The sequence below is a fragment of the Oncorhynchus keta genome, chromosome 37, assembly GCF_023373465.1.
Source record: "Oncorhynchus keta strain PuntledgeMale-10-30-2019 chromosome 37, Oket_V2, whole genome shotgun sequence".
In the NCBI taxonomy this organism is placed as follows: Eukaryota; Metazoa; Chordata; class Actinopteri; order Salmoniformes; family Salmonidae; genus Oncorhynchus; species Oncorhynchus keta.
Window position 1 is genome coordinate 28904280 of NC_068457.1, and position 18886 is coordinate 28923165.

Here is an 18886-nt window from a genome sequence, read left to right on the forward strand (position 1 = left end):
TCTCTGATCTCCTGGTGTCATCTATTGTCTCTCTCAGGTCTCTGTAGATTCTCTGATCTCCTGGTGTCATCTATTGTCTCTCCTCAGGTCTCTGTAGATTCTCTGATCTCCTGGTGTCATCTATTGTCTCTCTCCTCAGGTCTCTGTAGATTCTCTGATCTCCTGGTGTCATCTATTGTCTCTCCTCAGGTCTCTGTAGATTCTCTGATCTCCTGGTATCATCTATTGTCTCTCTCCTCAGGTCTCTGTAGATTCTCTGATCTCTGGTGTCATCTATTGTCTCTCTCCTCAGGTCTCTGTAGATTCTCTGATCTGGTATCATCTATTGTCTCTCCTCAGGTCTCTGTAGATTCTCTGATCTGGTATCATCTATTGTCTCTCCTCAGGTCTCTGTAGGTTCTCTGATCTCCTGGTATCATCTATTGTCTCTCCTCGGGTCTCTGTAGATTCTCTGATCTCCTGGTATCATCTATTGTCTCTCTCCTCAGGTCTCTGTAGATTCTCTGATCTGGTATCATCTATTGTCTCTCTCCTCAGGTCTCTGTAGGTTCTCTGATCTCCTGGTATCATCTATTGTCTCTCTCCTCAGGTCTCTGTAGATTCTCTGATCTGGTATCATCTATTGTCTCTCCTCAGGTCTCTGTAGATTCTCTGATCTCCTGGTATCATCTATTGTCTCTCTCCTCAGGTCTCTGTAGGTTCTCTGATCTGGTATCATCTATTGTCTCTCTCCTCAGGTCTCTGTAGGTTCTCTGATCTGGTATCATCTATTGTCTCTCTCCTCAGGTCTCTGTAGATTCTCTGATCTGGTATCATCTATTGTCTCTCTCCTCAGGTCTCTGTAGATTCTCTGATCTTGTATCATCTATTGTCTCTCTCCTCAGGTCTCTGTAGATTCTCTGATCTGGTATCATCTATTGTCTCTCTCCTCAGGTCTCTGTAGATTCTCTGATCTGGTATCATCTATTGTCTCTCTCCTCAGGTCTCTGTAGATTCTCTGATCTGGTATCATCTATTGTCTCTCTCCTCAGGTCTCTGTAGATTCTCTGATCTGGTATCATCTATTGTCTCTCTCCTCAGGTCTCTGTAGATTCTCTGATCTGGTATCATCTATTGTCTCTCCTCAGGTCTCTGTAGATTCTCTGATCTGGTATCATCTATTGTCTCTCTCCTCAGGTCTCTGTAGATTCTCTGATCTGGTATCATCTATTGTCTCTCTCCTCAGGTCTCTGTAGATTCTCTGATCTCTGGTATCATCTATTGTCTCTCTCCTCAGGTCTCTGTAGATTCTCTGATCTGGTATCATCTATTGTCTCTCTCCTCAGGTCTCTGTAGATTCTCTGATCTGGTATCATCTATTGTCTCTCTCCTCAGGTCTCTGTAGATTCTCTGATCTGGTATCATCTATTGTCTCTCTCCTCAGGTCTCTGTAGATTCTCTGATCTGGTATCATCTATTGTCTCTCTCCTCAGGTCTCTGTAGATTCTCTGATCTGGTATCATCTATTGTCTCTCTCCTCAGGTCTCTGTAGATTCTCTGATCTGGTATCATCTATTGTCTCTCTCCTCAGGTCTCTGTAGATTCTCTGATCTGGTATCATCTATTGTCTCTCTCCTCAGGTCTCTGTAGATTCTCTGATCTGGTATCATCTATTGTCTCTCCTCAGGTCTCTGTAGATTCTCTGATCTGGTATCATCTATTGTCTCTCTCCTCAGGTCTCTGTAGATTCTCTGATCTGGTATCATCTATTGTCTCTCTCCTCAGGTCTCTGTAGATTCTCTGATCTGGTATCATCTATTGTCTCTCTCCTCAGGTCTCTGTAGATTCTCTGATCTCATCTATTGTATCATCTATTGTCTCTCTCCTCAGGTCTCTGTAGATTCTCTGATCTGGTATCATCTATTGTCTCTCCTCAGGTCTCTGTAGATTCTCTGATCTCCTGGTATCATCTATTGTCTCTCTCCTCAGGTCTCTGTAGATTCTCTGATCTGGTATCATCTATTGTCTCTCCTCAGGTCTCTGTAGATTCTCTGATCTCCTGGTATCATCTATTGTCTCTCTCCTCAGGTCTCTGTAGGTTCTCTGATCTGGTATCATCTATTGTCTCTCTCCTCAGGTCTCTGTAGGTTCTCTGATCTGGTATCATCTATTGTCTCTCTCCTCAGGTCTCTGTAGATTCTCTGATCTGGTATCATCTATTGTCTCTCCTCAGGTCTCTGTAGATTCTCTGATCTCCTGGTATCATCTATTGTCTCTCTCCTCAGGTCTCTGTAGATTCTCTGATCTGGTATCATCTATTGTCTCTCTCCTCAGGTCTCTGTAGATTCTCTGATCTGGTATCATCTATTGTCTCTCTCCTCAGGTCTCTGTAGATTCTCTGATCTGGTATCATCTATTGTCTCTCTCCTCAGGTCTCTGTAGATTCTCTGATCTGGTATCATCTATTGTCTCTCCTCAGGTCTCTGTAGATTCTCTGATCTGGTATCATCTATTGTCTCTCTCCTCAGGTCTCTGTAGATTCTCTGATCTGGTATCATCTATTGTCTCTCTCCTCAGGTCTCTGTAGATTCTCTGATCTGGTATCATCTATTGTCTCTCCCTCAGGTCTCTGTAGATTCTCTGATCTGGTATCATCTATTGTCTCTCCCTCAGGTCTCTGTAGATTCTCTGATCTGGTATCATCTATTGTCTCTCTCCTCAGGTCTCTGTAGATTCTCTGATCTGGTATCATCTATTGTCTCTCCTCAGGTCTCTGTAGATTCTCTGATCTGGTATCATCTATTGTCTCTCTCCTCAGGTCTCTGTAGATTCTCTGATCTGGTGTCATCTATTGTCTCTCTCCTCAGGTCTCTGTAGATTCTCTGATCTGGTATCATCTATTGTCTCTCTCCTCAGGTCTCTGTAGATTCTCTGATCTGGTATCATCTATTGTCTCTCTCCTCAGGTCTCTGTAGATTCTCTGATCTGGTATCATCTATTGTCTCTCCTCAGGTCTCTGTAGATTCTCTGATCTGGTATCATCTATTGTCTCTCTCCTCAGGTCTCTGTAGATTCTCTGATCTGGTATCATCTATTGTCTCTCTCCTCAGGTCTCTGTAGATTCTCTGATCTGGTATCATCTATTGTCTCTCTCCTCAGGTCTCTGTAGATTCTCTGATCTCCTGATGTCATCTATTGTCTCTCTCCTCAGGTCTCTGTAGATTCTCTGATCTGGTATCATCTATTGTCTCTCTCCTCAGGTCTCTGTAGATTCTCTGATCTGGTATCATCTATTGTCTCTCTCCTCAGGTCTCTGTAGATTCTCTGATCTGGTATCATCTATTGTCTCTCTCCTCAGGTCTCTGTAGATTCTCTGATCTGGTATCATCTATTGTCTCTCTCCTCAGGTCTCTGTAGATTCTCTGATCTGGTATCATCTATTGTCTCTCTCCTCAGGTCTCTGTAGATTCTCTGATCTGGTATCATCTATTGTCTCTCCTCAGGTCTCTGTAGATTCTCTGATCTGGTATCATCTATTGTCTCTCTCCTCAGGTCTCTGTAGATTCTCTGATCTGGTATCATCTATTGTCTCTCTCCTCAGGTCTCTGTAGATTCTCTGATCTGGTATCATCTATTGTCTCTCTCCTCAGGTCTCTGTAGATTCTCTGATCTGGTATCATCTATTGTCTCTCCCTCAGGTCTCTGTAGATTCTCTGATCTGGTATCATCTATTGTCTCTCTCCTCAGGTCTCTGTAGATTCTCTGATCTGGTATCATCTATTGTCTCTCTCCTCAGGTCTCTGTAGATTCTCTGATCTCCTGATGTCATCTATTGTCTCTCTCCTCAGGTCTCTGTAGATTCTCTGATCTCCTGATGTCATCTATTGTCTCTCTCCTCAGGTCTCTGTAGATTCTCTGATCTGGTATCATCAATTGTCTCTCTCCTCAGGTCTCTGTAGATTCTCTGGTCTGGTATCATCTATTGTCTCTCTCCTCAGGTCTCTGTAGATTCTCTGATCTGGTATCATATATTGTCTCTCCTCAGGTCTCTGTAGATTCTCTGATCTGGTATCATCTATTGTCTCTCTCCTCAGGTCTCTGTAGGTTCTCTGATCTCCTGGTATCATCTAATGTCTCTCTCCTCAGGTCTCTGTAGGTTCTCTGATCTCCTGGTATCATCTATTGTCTCTCTCCTCAGGTCTCTGTAGATTCTCTGATCTGGTATCATCTATTGTCTCTCCTCAGGTCTCTGTAGATTCTCTGATCTGGTATCATCTATTGTCTCTCTCCTCAGGTCTCTGTAGATTCTCTGATCTGGTATCATCTATTGTCTCTCTCCTCAGGTCTCTGTAGATTCTCTGATCTGGTATCATCTATTGTCTCTCTCCTCAGGTCTCTGTAGATTCTCTGATCTGGTATCATCTATTGTCTCTCTCCTCAGGTCTCTGTAGATTCTCTGATCTGGTATCATCTATTGTCTCTCTCCTCAGGTCTCTGTAGATTCTCTGATCTGGTATCATCTATTGTCTCTCTCCTCAGGTCTCTGTAGATTCTCTGATCTGGTATCATCTATTGTCTCTCTCCTCAGGTCTCTGTAGATTCTCTGATCTGGTATCATCTATTGTCTCTCTCCTCAGGTCTCTGTAGATTCTCTGATCTGGTATCATCTATTGTCTCTCTCCTCAGGTCTCTGTAGATTCTCTGATCTGGTATCATCTATTGTCTCTCTCCTCAGGTCTCTGTAGATTCTCTGATCTGGTATCATCTATTGTCTCTCTCCTCAGGTCTCTGTAGATTCTCTGATCTGGTATCATCTATTGTCTCTCTCCTCAGGTCTCTGTAGATTCTCTGATCTGGTATCATCTATTGTCTCTCTCCTCAGGTCTCTGTAGATTCTCTGATCTCCTGGTATCATCTATTGTCTCTCCTCAGGTCTCTGTAGATTCTCTGATCTCCTGGTATCATCTATTGTCTCTCTCCTCAGGTCTCTGTAGATTCTCTGATCTGGTATCATCTATTGTCTCTCTCCTCAGGTCTCTGTAGATTCTCTGATCTGGTATCATCTATTGTCTCTCTCCTCAGGTCTCTGTAGATTCTCTGATCTGGTATCATCTATTGTCTCTCTCCTCAGGTCTCTGTAGATTCTCTGATCTGGTATCATCTATTGTCTCTCCTCAGGTCTCTGTAGATTCTCTGATCTGGTATCATCTATTGTCTCTCTCCTCAGGTCTCTGTAGGTTCTCTGATCTCCTGGTATCATCTAATGTCTCTCTCCTCAGGTCTCTGTAGGTTCTCTGATCTCCTGGTATCATCTATTGTCTCTCTCCTCAGGTCTCTGTAGATTCTCTGATCTGGTATCATCTATTGTCTCTCCTCAGGTCTCTGTAGGTTCTCTGATCTCCTGGTATCATCTAATGTCTCTCTCCTCAGGTCTCTGTAGATTCTCTGATCTGGTATCATCTATTGTCTCTCCTCGGGTCTCTGTAGATTCTCTGATCTGGTATCATCTATTGTCTCTCTCCTCAGGTCTCTGTAGATTCTCTGATCTGGTATCATCTATTGTCTCTCTCCTCAGGTCTCTGTAGATTCTCTGATCTGGTATCATCTATTGTCTCTCTCCTCAGGTCTCTGTAGATTCTCTGATCTGGTATCATCTATTGTCTCTCTCCTCAGGTCTCTGTAGATTCTCTGATCTGGTATCATCTATTGTCTCTCTCCTCAGGTCTCTGTAGATTCTCTGATCTGGTATCATCTATTGTCTCTCTCCTCAGGTCTCTGTAGATTCTCTGATCTGGTATCATCTATTGTCTCTCTCCTCAGGTCTCTGTAGATTCTCTGATCTCCTGGTATCATCTATTGTCTCTCTCCTCAGGTCTCTGTAGGTTCTCTGATCTGGTATCATCTATTGTCTCTCTCCTCAGGTCTCTGTAGATTCTCTGATCTGGTATCATCTATTGTCTCTCTCCTCAGGTCTCTGTAGATTCTCTGATCTCCTGGTATCATCTATTGTCTCTCCTCAGGTCTCTGTAGATTCTCTGATCTGGTATCATCTATTGTCTCTCCTCAGGTCTCTGTAGGTTCTCTGATCTCCTGGTATCATCTATTGTCTCTCTCCTCAGGTCTCTGTAGATTCTCTGATCTGGTATCATCTATTGTCTCTCCTCAGGTCTCTGTAGGTTCTCTGATCTCCTGGTATCATCTAATGTCTCTCTCCTCAGGTCTCTGTAGATTCTCTGATCTGGTGTCATCTATTGTCTCTCCTCAGGTGTATAAAGACTCATTTGAGGAGCGTTTTTTGATGGAGACTGACAGACTGTACGCTGCAGAGGGACAGAGGCTGATGCAGGAACGAGACGTGAGTGACAGCCGTCATCCAAATGCTTTAATTCAATATTATGACCACGCCCCTATATAGCTAGCATACCTGGCTTTCTCCGAGTGACGGTCATAAGTGACGCGTGTGTGTGTCCAGGTGCCGGAGTACCTGCATCATGTGGCTCGTCGGTTGGAAGAAGAGAACGATCGTGTCATAAGCTACCTCGACCAGAGCACTCAGTAAGACCCGCCTCTTCCTCCACACCCCTTAGACTGACAGGCCTGCGCTCCAATCAGAGTACACTAGATCATCTCACAGATTTGAACCACTTTACTTTCTCTTCCACCCTCCTCCATCTGTCGTCATCATCTCTCTCTCTGTTTGTATTCAACAGGAAGACACTTATCTCTAATGTGGAGAAGCAGCTGCTTGGAGAACACATGACGGCCATCTTACAGAAAGGTATCTATCAGCAGTATGTGATACTGACCCTCCTCCAGGTCTCAGTATTCTGTTAGACGGTAACCAGGTGATATTGACCCTCTCCTTCAGGTCTCAGTATTCTGTTAGACGGTAACCGGGTGATACTGACCCTCCTCCAGGTCTCAGTATTCTGTTAGATGGTAACCAGGTGATACTGACCCTCCTCCAGGTCTCAGTATTCTGTTAGAAGGTAACCAGGTGATACTGACCCTCCTCCAGGTCTCAGTATTCTGTTAGATGTAACCAGGTGATACTGACCCTCCTCCAGGTCTCAGTATTTTGTTAGATGGTAACCAGGTGATACTGACCCCCTCCAGGTCTCAGTATTCTGTTAGACGGTAACCAGGTGATACTGACCCTCCTCCAGGTCTCAGTATTCTGTTAGATGGTAACCAGGTGATACTGACCCTCCTCCAGGTCTCAGTATTCTGTTAGACGGTAACCAGGTGATACTGACCCCTCCTCCAGGTCTCAGTATTCTGTTAGACGGTAACCAGGTGATACTGACCCTCCTCCAGGTCTCAGTATTCTGTTAGAAGGTAACCAGGTGATACTGACCCCCTCCAGGTCTCAGTATTCTGTTAGACGGTAACCAGGTGATACTGACCCCTCCTCCAGGTCTCAGTATTCTGTTAAAAGGTAACCAGGTGATACTGACCCTCCTCCAGGTCTCAGTATTCTGTTAGAAGGTAACCAGGTGATACTGACCCTCCTCCAGGTCTCAGTATTCTGTTAGAAGGTAACCAGGTGATACTGACCCTCCTTCAGGTCTCAGTATTCTGTTAGACGGTAACCAGGTGATATTGACCCTCCTCCAGGTCTCAGTATTCTGTTAGACGGTAACCAGGTGATACTGACCCTCCTTCAGGTCTCTGTATTGTTAGATGGTAACCAGGTGATACTGACCCTCCTCCAGGTCTCAGTATTCTGTTAGACGGTAACCAGGTGATACTGACCCTCCTTCAGGTCTCTGTATTGTTAGATGGTAACCAGGTGATACTGACCCTCCTCCAGGTCTCAGTATTCTGTTAGATGGTAACCAGGTGATACTGACCCTCCTCCAGGTCTCAGTATTCTGTTAGACGGTAACCAGGTGATACTGACCCTCCTCCAGGTCTCAGTATTCTGTTAGACGGTAACCAGGTGATACTGACCCTCCTCCAGGTCTCAGTATTCTGTTAGATGGTAACCGGGAAGATACTGACCCTCCTCCAGGTCTCAGTATTCTGTTAGATGGTAACCAGGTGATACTGACCCTCCTCCAGGTCTCAGTACTCTGTTAGACGGTAACCAGGTGATATTGACCCTCCTCCAGGTCTCAGTATTCTGTTAGACGGTAACCAGGTGATACTGACCCTCCTTCAGGTCTCTGTATTGTTAGATGGTAACTGATACTGACCCTCCTCCAGGTCTCAGTATCTGTTAGATGGTAACTGGGTGATACTGACCCTCCTCCAGGTCTCAGTATTCTGTTAGACGGTAACCAGGTGATACTGACCCTCCTCCAGGTCTCAGTATTCTGTTAGACGGTAACCAGGTGATATTGACCCTCCTCCAGGTCTCAGTATTCTGTTAGACGGTAACCAGGTGATACTGACCCTCCTTCAGGTCTCTGTATTGTTAGATGGTAACCGGGTGATACTGACCCTCCTCCATGTCTCAGTATTCTGTTAGATGGTAACCAGGTGATACTGACCCTCCTCCAGGTCTCAGTATTCTGTTAGACGGTAACCAGGTGATACTGACCCTCCTCCAGGTCTCAGTATTCTGTTAGACGGTAACCAGGTGATACTGACCCTCCTCCAGGTCTCAGTATTCTGTTAGATGGTAACCAGGTGATACTGACCCTCCTCCAGGTCTCAGTATTCTGTTAGAAGGTAACCAGGTGATACTGACCCTCCTTCAGGTCTCAGTATTCTGTTAGACGGTAACCAGGTGATACTGACCCTCCTCCAGGTCTCAGTATTCTGTTAGATGGTAACCAGGTGATACTGACCCTCCTCCAGGTCTCAGTATTCTGTTAGACGGTAACCAGGTGATACTGACCCCCTCCTCCAGGTCTCAGTATTCTGTTAGAAGGTAACCAGGTGATACTGACCCTCCTCCAGGTCTCAGTATTCTGTTAGAAGGTAACCAGGTGATACTGACCCCCTCCAGGTCTCAGTATTCTGTTAGACGGTAACCAGGTGATACTGACCCCCTCCTCCAGGTCTCAGTATTCTGTTAGAAGGTAACCAGGTGATACTGACCCTCCTCCAGGTCTCAGTATTCTGTTAGAAGGTAACCAGGTGATACTGACCCTCCTTCAGGTCTCAGTATTCTGTTAGACGGTAACCAGGTGATATTGACCCTCCTCCAGGTCTCAGTATTCTGTTAGACGGTAACCAGGTGATACTGACCCTCCTTCAGGTCTCTGTATTGTTAGATGGTAACCGGGTGATACTGACCCTCCTCCAGGTCTCAGTATTCTGTTAGACGGTAACCAGGTGATACTGACCCTCCTTCAGGTCTCTGTATTCTGTTAGATGGTAACCAGGTGATACTGAACCTCCTCCAGGTCTCAGTATTCTGTTAGACGGTAACCAGGTGATACTGACCCTCCTTCAGGTCTCTGTATTGTTAGATGGTAACCAGGTGATACTGACCCTCCTCCAGGTCTCAGTATTCTGTTAGACGGTAACCAGGTGATACTGACCCTCCTTCAGGTCTCTGTATTGTTAGATGGTAACCAGGTGATACTGACCCTCCTCCAGGTCTCAGTATTCTGTTAGACGGTAACCAGGTGATACTGACCCTCCTCCAGGTCTCAGTATTCTGTTAGACGGTAACCAGGTGATACTGACCCTCCTCCAGGTCTCAGTATTCTGTTAGACGGTAACCGGGTGATACTGACCCTCCTCCAGGTCTCAGTATTCTGTTAGATGGTAACCGGGTGATACTGACCCTCCTCCAGGTCTCAGTATTCTGTTAGACGGTAACCGGGTGATACTGACCCTCCTCCAGGTCTCAGTACTCTGTTAGACGGTAACCAGGTGATATTGACCCTCCTCCAGGTCTCAGTATTCTGTTAGACGGTAACCAGGTGATACTGACCCTCCTTCAGGTCTCAGTATTCTGTTAGACGGTAACCAGGTGATATTGACCCTCCTCCAGGTCTCAGTATTCTGTTAGACGGTAACCAGGTGATACTGACCCTCCTTCAGGTCTCTGTATTGTTAGATGGTAACCAGGTGATACTGACCCTCCTCCAGGTCTCAGTATTCTGTTAGATGGTAACCAGGTGATACTGACCCTCCTCCAGGTCTCAGTATTCTGTTAGACGGTAACCAGGTGATACTGACCCTCCTCCAGGTCTCAGTATTCTGTTAGACGGTAACCGGGTGATATTGACCCTCCTCCAGGTCTCAGTATTCTGTTAGACGGTAACCAGGTGATACTGACCCTCCTTCAGGTCTCTGTATTGTTAGATGGTAACCGGGTGATACTGACCCTCCTTCAGGTCTCTGTATTGTTAGATGGTAACCGGGTGATACTGACCCTCCTCCAGGTCTCAGTATTCTGTTAGACGGTAACCGGGTGATACTGACCCTCCTCCAGGTCTCAGTATTCTGTTAGACGGTAACCAGGTGATACTGACCCTCCTCCAGGTCTCAGTATTCTGTTAGATGGTAACCGGGTGATACTGACCCTCTTCCAGGTCTCAGTATTCTGTTAGATGGTAACCGGGTGATACTGACCCTCCTCCAGGTCTCAGTATTCTGTTAGACGGTAACCAGGTGATACTGACCCTCCTCCAGGTCTCAGTATTCTGTTAGATGGTAACCAGGTGATACTGACCCTCCTCCAGGTCTCAGTATTCTGTTAGACGGTAACCAGGTGATACTGACCCTCCTCCAGGTCTCAGTATTCTGTTAGACGGTAACCGGGTGATATTGACCCTCCTCCAGGTCTCAGTATTCTGTTAGACGGTAACCAGGTGATACTGACCCTCCTTCAGGTCTCTGTATTGTTAGATGGTAACCGGGTGATACTGACCCTCCTCCAGGTCTCAGTATTCTGTTAGACGGTAACCAGGTGATACTGACCCTCCTCCAGGTCTCAGTATTCTGTTAGATGGTAACCGGGTGATACTGACCCTCTTCCAGGTCTCAGTATTCTGTTAGATGGTAACCGGGTGATACTGACCCTCCTCCAGGTCTCAGTATTCTGTTAGATGGTAACCGGGTGATACTGACCCTCCTTCAGGTCTCTGTATTGTTAGACGGTAACCAGGTGATACTGACCCTCCTTCAGGTCTCTGTATTCTGTTAGATGGTAACCAGGTGATACTGACCCTCCTTCAGGTCTCTGTATTCTGTTAGATGGTAACCAGGTGATACTGACCCTCCTTCAGGTCTCTGTATTCTGTTAGATGGTAACCAGGTGATACTGACCCTCCTTCAGGTCTCTGTATTCTGTTAGATGGTAACCGGGTGATACTGACCCTCCTTCAGGTCTCTGTATTGTTAGATGGTAACCAGGTGATACTGACCCTCCTCCAGGTCTCAGTACTCTGTTAGACGGTAACCAGGTGATATTGACCCTCCTCCAGGTCTCAGTATTCTGTTAGACGGTAACCAGGTGATACTGACCCTCCTCCAGGTCTCTGTATTCTGTTAGATGGTAACCAGGTGATACTGACCCTCCTCCAGGTCTCAGTATTGTTAGACGGTAACCAGGTGATACTGACCCTCCTCCAGGTCTCAGTATTGTTAGACGGTAACCAGGTGATATTGACCCTCCTAAAGGTCTCAGTATTCTGTTAGACGGTAACCGGTGATACTGACCCTCTCCTCCAGGTCTCAGTATTCTGTTAGACGGTAATCGGGTGATGGAGCTGGCTCTGCTCTACCAGCTCTTCAGTAAGGTGAAGGGAGGACTCCCCACTCTGCTGCAGCACTGGAGAGACTACATCAAGGTACGCTCTCTGGCTCCCTCGCTCTCTCGCTCTGGCTCTCTCTCGCTCTGGCTCTCTCTCGCTCTGGCTCTCTCTCGCTCTGGCTCTCTCTCGCTCTGGCTCTCTCTCGCTCTGGCTCTCTCTCGCTCTGGCTCTCTCTCGCTCTGGCTCTCTCTCGCTCTGGCTCTCTCTCGCTCTGGCTCTCTCTCGCTCTGGCTCTCTCTCGCTCTCTCTGGCTCTCTCTGGCTCTCTCTCGCTCTGGCTCTCTCTCGCTCTGGCTCTCTCTCGCTCTGGCTCTCTCTCGCTCTGGCTCTCTCTCGCTCTGGCTCTCTCTGGCTCTGGCTCTCGCTCTGGCTCTCTCTGGCTCTGGCTCTCTCTGGCTCTGGCTCTCGCTCTGGCTCTCTCTGGCTCTGGCTGGCTCTCTCGCTCTCTCTTGCTCTGGCTCTCTCGCTCTCTCTTGCTCTGGCTCTCTCTTGCTCTGGCTCTCTCTCGCTCTGGCTCTCTCGCTCTCTCTGGCTCTGGCTCTCTCTCGCTCTGGCTCTCTCGCTCTCTCTGGCTCTCTCGCTCTCTCTGGCTCTGGCTCTCTCTTGCTCTGGCTCTCTCTCGCTCTGGCTCTCTCTCGCTCTGGCTCTCTCTCCTCTGGCTCTCTAGCTCTGGCTCTCTCTAGCTATGGCTCTCTCTAGCTATGGCTCTCTCTAGCTATGGCTCTCTCTGGCTCTCTATGGCTCTCTCTCGCTCTCTCGCTCTGGCTCTCTCTTTATACTACTCTCACTCAGAAACACTTCTATTGATTCCAGTCTCACTGAGATGTCTCCTAACAGAGTTTTGGTGGTGAGATTGTGGGCACCCCAGAGAAGGATAAGGACATGGTTCAAGACCTGTTGGACTTTAAGGATAAGATGGACAACGTGGCCCAGGGCTGTTTCAACAGAAACGAGAGCTTCATCAACGCTATGAAAGAGGCCTTTGAAGCTTTCATCAACAACAGACCCAACAAACCTGCTGAACTCATCGGTGAGGACAAGACCGCTGTGTGTGTGTGTGTGCAAAGAGTCAGGGCACGAGATATTTAAAGGCACCTGGAATCTTAAAACGATGCGCCATTGCTTAAAATACCAGTCGGAGGTTCCACGCCAGTTATGAGTGTTTCCTAACTAATATAACTAATATGAGTGTTTCCTAACATAACTAATATAACTAACTAATATGAATGTTTCCTAACTGATATAACTATAACTAACTAATATAACTAACTAATATAACGCATATAACTAACTAATATAACTAATGAGTGTTTCCTAACTAATATAACTCATATAACTATAACTAACTAATATAACTAACTAATATAACTAACTAATATGAGTGTTTCCTAACTGATATAACTATAACTAACTAATATAACTAACTAATATAACGCATATAACTAACTAATATAACTAATGAGTGTTTCCTAACTAATATAACTCATATAACTATAACTAACTAATATAACTAACTAATATAACTAACTAATGAGTGTTTCCTAACTGATATAACTATAACTAACTCAATAACTAACTCATATAACTAACTCATATAACTAACTGATATAACTAACTGATATAACTAACTCATATAACTAACTCATATAACTAACTCATATAACTAACTCATATAACTAACTCATATAACTAACTCATATAACTAACTCATATAACTATAACTAACTAATATAACTAATATGAGTGTTTCCTGTATGTTTTATCTAACTGGCGGTGTCCTATCTCTGCACAGCGAAGTACGTGGACTGTAAGTTGAGGGCGGGCAACAAGGAAGCTACCGAGGAGGAGATGGAGAGAATTCTAGACAAGATCATGATCATCTTCCGCTTCATCCACGGGAAGGATGTGTTCGAGGCCTTTTATAAGAAGGACCTGGCCAAACGCCTGCTGGTGGGGAAGAGTGCCTCCGTGGACGCTGAGAAGTCCATGCTGTCCAAACTCAAACACGGTAAGCTGTCCAAACACGGTAAGCTGTCCAAACACGGTAAGCTGTCCAAACACGGTAAGCTGTCCAAACACGGTAAGCTGTCCAAACACGGTAAGCTGTCCAAACACGGTAAGCTGTCCAAACTCACGTTTTCATTAGCAGTTGAACCAGAGTCAAACATTGAAACTCAAAACACAGCTTGTGAACAAAACATTGTAAAATAGCCAAGAAACACAACGCCTCACTTCAGTGGACGTTCCAGTAAATTAGACTGACTTCTACGCCTGTGCATCTTGAGCACTTTCAAATCCCAGTGTTCACAGCTCCCAGCCAGGCATTGTTGCAGCGCCTCACAGGATATATTTCAGAGGATACCTAGTTCTTGGTGATTATCTACCATCTATGATACAACATGACCAAACAGTTACTGCAGCAATTATTTAGTTATGTTTTCCTACTTGACTTCCTCACGACACGTTTATTTGTCAATGTGAGTGAAATGCTCTGTTGCCCTGACTACCCACCAACATGGCTGGTGATATAGACCTCTCTACCCACCTACATGGCTGGTGATATAGACCTCTCTACCCACCAACATGGCTGGTGATATAGACCTCTCTACCCACCAACATGGCTGGTGATATAGACCTCTCTACCCACCTACATGGTTGGTTATATAGACCTCTACCCACCTACATGGCTGGTTATATAGACCTCTCTACCCACCAACGTGGCTGGTGATATAGACCTCTCTACCCACCAACATGGCTGGTGATATAGACCTCTACCCACCAACATGGCTGGTGATATAGACCTCTCTATACCCACCAACATGGCTGGTGATATAGACCTCTATCCCCACCTACATGGCTGGTGATATAGACCTCTACCCACCAACATGGCTGGTGATATAGACCTCTCTACCCACCAACATGGCTGGTGATATAGACCTCTCTACCCACCAACATGGCTGGTGATATAGACCTCTCTACCCACCAACATGGCTGGTGATATAGACCTCTCTACCCACCAACATGGCTGGTGATATAGACCTCTCTACCCACCAACATGGCTGGTGATATAGACCTCTCTACCCACCAACATGGCTGGTGATATAGACCTCTACCCACCAACATGGCTGGTGATATAGACCTCTACCCACCAACATGGCTGGTGATATAGACCTCTCTACCCACCAACATGGCTGGTGATATAGACCTCTCTACCCACCAACATGGCTGGTGATATAGACCTCTCTACCCACCAACATGGCTGGTGATATAGACCTCTCTACCCACCAACATGGCTGGTGATATAGACCTCTCTACCCACCAACATGGCTGGTGATATAGACCTCTACCCACCAACATGGCTGGTGATATAGACCTCTCTACCCACCAACATGGCTGGTGATATAGACCTCTCTACCCACCAACATGGCTGGTGATATAGACCTCTACCCACCAACATGGCTGGTGATATAGACCTCTACCCACCAACATGGCTGGTGATATAGACCTCTCTACCCACCAACATGGCTGGTGATATAGACCTCTACCCACCAACATGGCTGGTGATATAGACCTCTCTACCCACCTACATGGCTGGTGATATAGACCTCTCTACCCACCAACATGGCTGGTGATATAGACCTCTCTACCCACCAACATGGCTGGTGATATAGACCTCTACCCACCAACATGGCTGGTGATATAGACCTCTACCCACCAACATGGCTGGTGATATAGACCTCTACCCACCAACATGGCTGGTGATATAGACCTCTCTACCCACCTACATGGCTGGTGATATAGACCTCTACCCACCTACATGGCTGGTGATATAGACCTCTCTACCCACCTACATGGCTGGTGATATAGACCTCTACCCACCTACATGGCTGGTGATATAGACCTCTCTACCCACCTACATGGCTGGTGATATAGACCTCTCTACCCACCTACATGGCTGGTGATATAGACCTCTACCCACCAACATGGCTGGTGATATAGACCTCTCTACCCACCAACATGGCTGGTGATATAGACCTCTCTACCCACCAACATGGCTGGTGATATAGACCTCTCTACCCACCAACATGGCTGGTGATATAGACCTCTCTACCCACCAACATGGCTGGTGATATAGACCTCTCTACCCACCAACATGGCTGGTGATATAGACCTCTCTATACCCACCAACATGGCTGGTGATATAGACCTCTACCCATATAGACCTCTACCCACCTACATGGCTGGTGATATAGACCTCTACCCATATAGACCTCTACCCACCTACATGGCTGGTGATATAGACCTCTCTACCCACCTACATGGCTGGTGATATAGACCTCTACCCACCTACATGGCTGGTGATATAGACCTCTCTACCCACCAACATGGCTGGTGATATAGACCTCTACCCACCAACATGGCTGGTGATATAGACCTCTCTACCCACCTACATGGCTGGTGATATAGACCTCTCTACCCACCTACATGGCTGGTGATATAGACTTCTCTACCCACCAACATGGTTGGTGATATAGACCTCTCTACCCACCAACATGGTTGGTGATATAGACTTCTCTACCCACCAACATGGTTGGTGATATAGACCTCTCTACCCACCAACATGGCTGGTGATATAGACCTCTCTACCCACCAACATGGCTGGTGATATAGACCTCTCTACCCACCAACATGGCTGGTGATATAGACCTCTCTACCCACCAACATGGCTGGTGATATAGACCTCTCTACCCACCAACATGGCTGGTGATATAGACCTCTCTACCCACCAACATGGCTGGTGATATAGACCTCTCTACCCACCTACATGGTTGGTTATATAGACCTCTCTACCCACCAACGTGGCTGGTGATATAGACCTCTACCCACCTACATGGCTGGTGATATAGACCTCTACCCACCAACATGGCTGGTGATATAGACCTCTCTACCCACCAACATGGCTGGTGATATAGACCTCTCTACCCACCAACATGGCTGGTGATATAGACCTCTCTACCCACCAACATGGCTGGTGATATAGACCTCTCTACCCACCTACATGGTTGGTTATATAGACCTCTCTACCCACCAACGTGGCTGGTGATATAGACCTCTACCCACCTACATGGCTGGTGATATAGACCTCTACCCACCAACATGGCTGGTGATATAGACCTCTCTACCCACCTACATGGCTGGTGATATAGACCTCTCTACCCACCTACATGGCTGGTTATATAGACTTCTCTACCCACCAACATGGTTGGTGATATAGACCTCTCTACCCACCAACATGGTTGGTGATATAGACCTCTCTACCCACCAACATGGTTGGTGATATAGACCTCTACCCATATAGACCTCTACCCACCAACATGGCTGGTGATATAGACCTCTACCCACCTACATTACATTTACATTTAAGTCATTTAGCAGACGCTCTTATCCAGAGCGACTTACAAATTGGTGCATACACCTTATGACAACCAGTGGAACAGCCACTTGCATCTAAATCTTGTTGGGGGGGTGGGGGTGTGAGAAGGATTACTTACCCTTACTTACCCTATCCTAGGTATTCCTTGAAGAGGTGGGGTTTCAGGTGTCTCCGGAAGGTGGTGATTGACTCCGCTGTCCTGGCGTCGTGAGGGAGTTTGTTCCACCATTGGGGGGCCAGAGCAGCGAACAGTTTTGACTGGGCTGAGCGGGAACTGTACTTCCTCAGTGGTAGGGAGGCGAGCAGGCCAGAGGTGGATGAACGCAGTGCCCTTGTTTGGGTGTAGGGCCTGATCAGAGCCTGGAGGTACTGAGGTGCCGTTCCCCTCACAGCTCCGTAGGCGAGCACCATGGTCTTGTAGCGGATGCGAGCTTCAACTGGAAGCCAGTGGAGAGAGCGGAGGAGCGGGGTGACGTGAGAGAACTTGGGAAGGTTGAACACCAGACGGGCTGCGGCGTTCTGGATGAGTTGTAGGGGTTTAATGGCACAGGCAGGGAGCCCAGCCAACAGCGAGTTGCAGTAATCAAGACGGGAGATGACAAGTGCCTGGATTAGGACCTGCGCCGCTTCCTGTGTGAGGCAGGGTCGTACTCTGCGGATGTTGTAGAGCATGAACCTACAGGAACGGGACACCGCCTTGATGTTAGTTGAGAACGTCAGGGTGTTGTCCAGGATCACGCCAAGGTTCTTAGCGCTCTGGGAGGAGGACACAATGGAGTTGTCAACCGTGATGGCGAGATCATGGAACGGGCAGTCCTTCCCCGGGAGGAAGAGGAGCTCCGTCTTGCTGAGGTTCAGCTTGAGGTGGTGATCCGTCATCCACACTGATATGTCTGCCAGACATGCAGAGATGCGATTCGCCACCTGGTCATCAGAAGGGGGAAAGGAGAAGATTAATTGTGTGTCGTCTGCATAGCAATGATAGGAGAGACCATGTGAGGTTATGACAGAGCCAAGTGACTTGGTGTATAGCGAGAATAAGAGAGGGCCTAGAACAGAGCCCTGGGGGACACCAGTGGTGAGAGCGCGTGGTGAGGAGACAGATTCTCGCCACGCCACCTGGTAGGAGCGACCTGTCAGGTAGGACGCAATCCAAGCGTGGGCCGCGCCGGAGATGCCCAACTCGGAGAGGGTGGAGAGGAGGATCTGATGGTTCACAGTATCGAAGGCAGCCGATAGGTCTAGAAGGATGAGAGCAGAGGAGAGAGAGTTAGCTTTAGCAGTGCGGAGCGCCTCCGTGATACAGAGAAGAGCAGTCTCAGTTGAATGACTAGTCTTGAAACCTGACTGATTTGGATCAAGAAGGTCATTCTGAGAGAGATAGCGGTAGAGCTGGCCAAGGACGGCACGCTCAAGAGTTTTGGAGAGAAAAGAGAGAAGGGATACTGGTCTGTAGTTGTTGACATCGGAGGGATCGAGTGTAGGTTTTTTTCAGAAGGGGTGCAACTCTCGCTCTCTTGAAGACGGGAGGGACGTAGCCAGCGGTCAGGGATGAGTTGATGAGCGAGGTGAGGTAAGGGAGAAGGTCTCCGGAAATGGTCTGGAGAAGAGAGGAGGGGATAGGGTCAAGCGGGCAGGTTGTTGGGCGGCCGGCCGTCACAAGACGCGAGATTTCATCTGGAGAGAGAGGGGAGAAAGAGGTCAGAGCATAGGGTAGGGCAGTGTGGGCAGAACCAGCAGTGTCGTTTGACTTA

The 18886-nt window shown here is 47.1% G+C and overlaps 1 protein-coding gene across 21 annotated transcripts in view; it reads left to right on the top strand.

The window, feature by feature from the left end:
* The window catches only part of cul4a (cullin 4A), a 49787-nt gene that overhangs the window by 4973 nt on the left and 25928 nt on the right, over window positions 1-18886 (top strand). For all 21 annotated transcript variants that reach the window (XM_052500139.1, XM_052500140.1, XM_052500142.1 and 18 more), the window contains exons 7-12: window positions 6245-6334; window positions 6452-6534; window positions 6690-6757; window positions 11617-11735; window positions 12536-12728; window positions 13491-13706. In XM_052500139.1, coding sequence (XP_052356099.1) covers window positions 6245-6334; window positions 6452-6534; window positions 6690-6757; window positions 11617-11735; window positions 12536-12728; window positions 13491-13706 — 769 coding nt within the window. The remainder of the gene's footprint in view (window positions 1-6244; window positions 6335-6451; window positions 6535-6689; window positions 6758-11616; window positions 11736-12535; window positions 12729-13490; window positions 13707-18886) is intronic.